This window comes from Hipposideros armiger, unplaced genomic scaffold (genome assembly GCF_001890085.2).
Source record: "Hipposideros armiger isolate ML-2016 unplaced genomic scaffold, ASM189008v1 scaffold_483, whole genome shotgun sequence".
Lineage (NCBI taxonomy): Eukaryota > Metazoa > Chordata > Mammalia > Chiroptera > Hipposideridae > Hipposideros > Hipposideros armiger.
Genome location: NW_017731833.1, coordinates 309984 through 316143, shown reverse-complemented (window position 1 = coordinate 316143; position 6160 = coordinate 309984). Strand labels below are relative to the sequence as shown.

The window sequence follows — 6160 nt, the reverse complement described above, 5'->3', positions numbered from 1 at the left end:
GACAGTAGGACAAATAAATGTTAAATGACAGCCATCCACCCTGAGAGGTGTAGACGGGAGAAGTACATGGGGTCATGGGAACTTGTAATTTGGAGACTTCTACCTAAGCAGGGAGGTCCGTGCGTAGCACCAGCGCGTGGTCCCCGAGCCACGTGTCTAACCTGTGCTGCGCTGTGCTGCGCTGACCCGAGGGCTGGCTCCGAGGAAGCAGGCACAGTTCAGGCCGGTGGGCGGGGCAGTCGGCACCTGTTGTCCCGTGTGTGTCTGGGACGCAGCAGGGGCGTTCGGACGCCTGTGCTGTGGCTCGGTGGGCAAGCGGCATTGGACACACCTGTGATGTGATCCCCATCTAATCAGTGTCACCTGGGACCATGAAATCGCCAGTCACCAGTGTCAGCCAGCAGCCTCACCCTCCTGCACTGCCACGGAAAAGCTCAGTTGACGTTGCCACGTGTGGAGGGCGGCTGCAGCCCTCTGCTACTGAGCCCTCTGCTTCTCCCACCACGAGCTGCTTCTGCAAGCGAAGGACGCCTTTGTAAAATTCATGGGGGAGAAAAAGGAGAGAAGCACAAGAATTATTAAGTTTCACCTTCAGGGGGCGTTCACATGACGTCCAACCCCGGGCGGTGCTGTCCTACTTTTTGCTGCGAACTGCTGGGTTGGGCACCTGCCAGCATTCAGGCGGCAGTTACATAACAGAGTCTTTTTTTCCTGGAATTTAGGCCTACTGCTGGTGTGTGACCTTCAGCAGTAATTGCCAATAAATGCAGTGGGCCTGTTTACTGTTAGACACTGGCGACCACAGAGCAAGCAGGCAGGCTCAGCGTGGGGACCCAGGAACTTGTGCAGAACTTGGCGGGGAGGTTCTCTCTCTCTCTCTGTCTCTCTCTCTCTGCTGAGATTAGTCTAAAATGACTAAAGTTGTATAATTTAGTCAAGTCGGAATGCCTTTTTTAAAAACGAATTTCAGATGGACTTGTTCTATAAAATAGAGGTGAAACAAAATAATTTTTACTTCTAACTTTGTTTCTACAAACATGCCATTAGCAAAGGGCCTTGTGTTAGCAGATGTGGCCATCTGACATTGCCCTGCTAATATGCTAGATAAGTTCTATTTTAGCTCCATTTTCTCTCAAGGGTTTCTGTTCTCTTAATGTGGGTTCTCAAAGGCTCATGGAGACAAGGCCCAGCAAACATATTTGCAAGCCCATTCACTGTGTGCTTGTTTGTTTCCCTCCTCTGAGGTTATGAATGGGTGAGGAGGGACTGCAGACTGACGTAGGGGGATTAGAGACGATAAACCCCCCTTGATGTGCTGATAGCTTAATCTACAGGACAGTTCCATTTCTTGAACTGCATTCAACTTCTGGTGACGTGGGCCATGGAGGAGACATCCTATTTCAAAGGAAAATTGTCAAGCCCGGTGGTAATAGAGAGACTCATGTTGAAGGCAGTAGAAAACACAAGGTGGTTACATGCCTGAGCTATGTGCTACCTGTGAGAGGCACACATGGAACCGATGGATGGATGGATGGATGGATGGATGGATGGATGGATGGATGGATGGATGGATATGAGTGGGTGCTGTTGTCATACACCAGAAATAGTAACCCTAGGAAGTCTGCAGGCCTCTGTTCATTTAAGAATGATGAAGGATAATTTTCTTCATTTGCAATAGAAATTCATCTCTTGATAAGTGCATTCTGTATTGAAAGCGAGTGCGTCAGGGTCTTACATGCACATATCGAGTTACTACTCAAGTACCACAGTCATGACTGGTGGCCTCGTCCAGGAAGGACAGTTGGGATTCAGGGACTTGAGATTCATTGTGAATGTCTGTTTCAAAGCCAGTCATTGGAAATCTTTTTTTCTATTAAGTTTCATTTTGCTGACCTCGTCTAAAAGCACTGGGAAGGCTTACGATCAAAGGACACCTGTGAAGAGGCACTAGGGGGAAGGGTTGGTTTCCAAGTTCTAAACCAGGCAGTCATTGCCAATCTCCTGCTATTTTGGGAGGCTCCACCTTGATTCCAGGTGTCAGCACCCTGATCCTGGGACTGAGGTGGGAGAAGACAAGACACGTGAGATTCAGCCTTGCCCGTTTTCTCAAAACATTCTCCCTTACTGTGTAGCCAGAGGATGACTTTCATGGAAAACATTAACTTCTGTTATAGAAATGTGCAGAGAAAATTCATGTACTAAACATTGTCTTTGGCTTTGGGTATTCCATATTATATTTATGTATGTATTAACCTTATTTGAACCTATATATTTGTAGCTTATTAGTATGCTTACATATTTCAAAATTGCGGCTTACTGCCATAAAATAACCTTATTCTCAAAGGAGTATAGAAGAAATCCTCATAGGAAGAAGTGCTACTTAGTAAGGGCTGTTTTTTGTTTGTTTTTTACTGAATTATATGCCAGTTATGTTTTAGCTGTTTTCATGCCTGCAGTCATGTCATGTTCTAGTGGGTTGTATCATTTAGAGAACTTACCTGTTAGATATTATGAAATGAGGTTAATGGAATATACCAAGCATTACATAGCGGTTTAGCTGGAAGGAATCCCAAAGACCATTTGCTGTGGTCTCCTTGAGCTGCAGGTCGGCGGGGAGCCCCGAGTTGGTGGCCAGCTCGGGAGCACGCACACACCCAGTGCCTGCGTGAACCCTGGTCACACGACTCCCGCCCGGTGCCCTTGGGCTTCCTATCCCATCCTGCCAGTGGAGAGCGTTAAAACATGGTCCTTCTGTGTAAATAAATAGTGATTCCTGAAGCTGCACATCATCTGTGGTCTCAAAAGGCTTCATGCAGCATTCAAAGAAGGAAGATAATTCATGTAAATTCAATTGTTTGAAAAGTTGAATGTCTTTAAAAACAAGCCTGCCAGCAGTTTAGGGAGGCGGTCGAGTGTCAGTACCGTCATAAAACATGTCAGAAGCCACATGGCCCTGAGTGGTTGAGAAATAGCTCTGTTTCCTATGACATTCTGAAAGAACCCAAGACGCGTCTTTGGACAAAGAGATCTCATACAAGAGAATGAAAAAGAAAGACTAAGAGAGAGAGACAGACAGACAGACACCAGTTCCAGTTGCATCCGTGGCATTTCCTGTAGCTTTTGTTTTGATTGGCAGGGGACTGAGAAGGGAGCTCTGTGGGTTCCTGCTGTAAGTCCGAGCCTGCACTTCTTTTGTCCTCACCGGGGATGAGCTCAGCGTGAAGGATGCGTCGGTGGGCATAGGGCCAATGCAAACAGAAGCTAATACTTTTTTCCGTCTATGCCTCTCACTGCTCTAAAGCACGTGAGCAGTTGCTTTAATACTGCCTTTTCTTAGGTGTCATTTTCTGCACGAAAGGCAGATAGCACAAATGTTTGCCCAGTTTTTACTCTTTAGCCCAAAGCATACAGAACGTGAGGGTGGCGCTCAAGTACATCCTTGGATCATTATGTTACTTACATCGTCTCCCGGTTTTATTTTTCTTGCTGTACTCCTGTCCTTCCGACCACTCTGTGCCCCCACCCCCACCGGAAGCTGAACTCTTCAGAGGGACATTTTCCCCTGACGCAAGTGGCTGCACGCGTCTCAAAGGCCTCCCGCCCAGAATCAAGGGGGCAGCCCCCCACATAGGCCTCGGTGAAGTAGCTCAACCTACGTGCTTAGCAAGATCCCCTGTATCTTTACTTCATTTTACCTGTTAGGGGATAAAAAAAAAAAAAGGAAAAAAAAGACAGAAACTATTGGGCTCCATAGCGAGTCTTAGATTAAGAGCATTGTTTCCATCTCGGGGATCAGCCCACCACAGCGATGGCAGTGGGCTGGGCTGAGACAGCACCGCCTGCCTCTCAGGGCCTTCCTCGCAGGCTACCAGCACCTGCCTCACCGCACACAGCACACACTCTGGCCTCGGGGGATGGGGGCTGTCGCTGCAGCAGTGAAGGAGGCCAAGGCCACTGAGTCGCAGCCTGAGCCTTGCCCACATTCTGGGCCCCAGACTGCACCTTGGACCAGCCAGCCGTGCCCGGTGCGTGACTCGGGTCCAGGGCGGCGTGGGTGCGGCCTGGTGGCTCCATCTGACGTCAGCTCCCTGCTCCGAGCATGTGCCCTCTGGGTCACAGATTCGTGGCACGGTCTCCACGTGGAGCCGTGGACTTTTCTCCAGCCACGCCTTCTTGTAGCCGCCGCACTCACCCTCACGGTTACCCTAGGGGACATCTTCGTCTGTCATATATGGGTTGGAAATAATGAAATCGAGGAGGCTGGAGGAGGGGGTGTCTTCATGGTCTGGCAGGAGTGGGGCCAGGACGCCCAGTCCATGGCGCTCCTGAGGGAAATGCACGGGTGGGACCCTTTCTCTTCCAGGGACGCTGGAGGGGGAGGCCTCAGAGCCTCTGGTCTCACCCTGAGGCAGGTATAGGGCGCAGGCAAACGGAGCCCGGGGAGGTGCCTGTCTCCAGGGTGGTGGCGCGGGGTGTGTCCCCGAGGCCCCTCGTGCCACCACCGCCCTCTCCCTCCCCGAACCTCTGGGGGTGCGGCGTCTTGCCTTTCCTCTCTCTCTGGATGAACAAAGCACTGATGTGTGGTGGCTCTTCCCTGGGCATCTTTTTAAAAAGATTCCCCCCTTAGTCGTGGTAGACTGTTTCGTTTCTCTCCTGACGTGACATGTCTCTCCCCGCTCTGCCACATTCAGTCCCCTTTAATAGAGAGTCTCGCCCCTCGGCTGCTGAGCCCCCGTCACAGGTGGGCCAGCCAGGTCACCTCACCTTCGACCTTGCCTTCTGTGTGCCGTCCTTGAGTGTTGGTGCCTGGGCTTCTGTGTGGCCTGCGCGGTGCACATGCCAGAACTAACCTGCTTCGTTTCACTCCCAACCAGCCGCCACAAGCTCCGGACCCTGAGAACTCCACAGAGGTGTGTGCTGCTCCCCGATATTTGCGATGCCAGCAAATATGGGTGCTCCTCGGTTGTCCTGAGTGTCTGAGTTGTGGAGCCGTGTCTGTCCCGGTGGGAGGGGCGGGAGGGAGGCCTCTGGCCTGGCCGGGAGCTGACCCGGCTGTCGCTGAGGGGGCTCTGGGGGCAGAAACAAACATCCTAAACATCCTGAGCAGCTGGGGGCTGAACCCATGGCCCCTGCAGGTGGAGGGTGGGGCACGGCCCCCTGAAGGCTCACACACCACTGTCCTCGCAGGCGAGAAGGGTTCAGTTGAGAAATCCTGGAATGTCAAGGCCTTTTTGTTGTCATATGAACTAGACCCTGGGTCCGGTGCCGAGATCACGTGACTGTGAAGTTCTGGGGATGAATGTGTAGTTTCGGTGAAAGCTGCCTGTCGAGTTGTGTTTTCACAGCGCAGCCTGTCCTTGTCACTGGCTACACTTAATAATGAGGGGCTAGAATTCATTCAGGCATCTAGAGCTGTAGAGAAGCTTTTGGGGGAGGCATCTTGTCAAGGATCCAAATTTACTCTCAGAGGCTGTCCTAAGAGCGCAGGGGTGGAAGGCAGAGGAGGGTTCTCTGCAGGTGGAAGAAGTCTGTGGAGGCCTTGGGGACGCAGAAGATGACCGGCTAGCTGAGCGGCCCTGGGCAGCTCCGTAGCGACCAGGCTCTGCCTCTCAGGGCCCTTCAACACTGGCAGCTTTGATCAGAGGGCCGTGCCCTGGTGGTAGGGGGACAGCCACCACCCCGTGTCTGTGTGCTCAGTGGTGTCTCCTTCACGTCCTTGCGCATGTGTGGTGTAGGCATGCTTGTCTCAGCCAGGAGGACCTGCCCCGTTGAGTGTTGCATTATAACCCCTTGGGTTCGTGTAAAAATACATCATCTAGGACTTCCTTTTCATAATCTTTGCAAAAGAGAACGTTGGCCGAAGTCACATGCTCACCCATTTCCCGCAGTGCCCTAGGGTTGGGGGCGAGCTGCGTGTTGACCGCGTCCAGGGTGACGGGGCATTGACATGTAGCTGGGTTTGAAAGCAGGGCAGCCCCGTGCCCCTTCTGTGTGAGTCCCGGCTGTCTGTGAGCACCCGGTGTGTGTCCGTGACTGATGCTGGCGGTGGCAGTGTCCATCGTGTCACTCAAAACGGAATTTCTGCGTGCCCAACAGGAGCAGGAGCCGAGTCCACCCCTGAGGCAACTGGAAGACCATAAAAGGGTACGTACCCTGGGTG

At 52.0% G+C, this 6160-nt stretch overlaps 1 protein-coding gene across 1 annotated transcript in view; it reads left to right on the top strand.

The window, feature by feature from the left end:
• ITPR1 (inositol 1,4,5-trisphosphate receptor type 1) overlaps positions 1 to 6160 on the top strand; it is a 304897-nt gene that overhangs the window by 192650 nt on the left and 106087 nt on the right. The window contains exons 38-39 of the mRNA XM_019667129.1: positions 4875 to 4910; positions 6097 to 6144. Coding sequence (XP_019522674.1) covers positions 4875 to 4910; positions 6097 to 6144 — 84 coding nt within the window. The remainder of the gene's footprint in view (positions 1 to 4874; positions 4911 to 6096; positions 6145 to 6160) is intronic.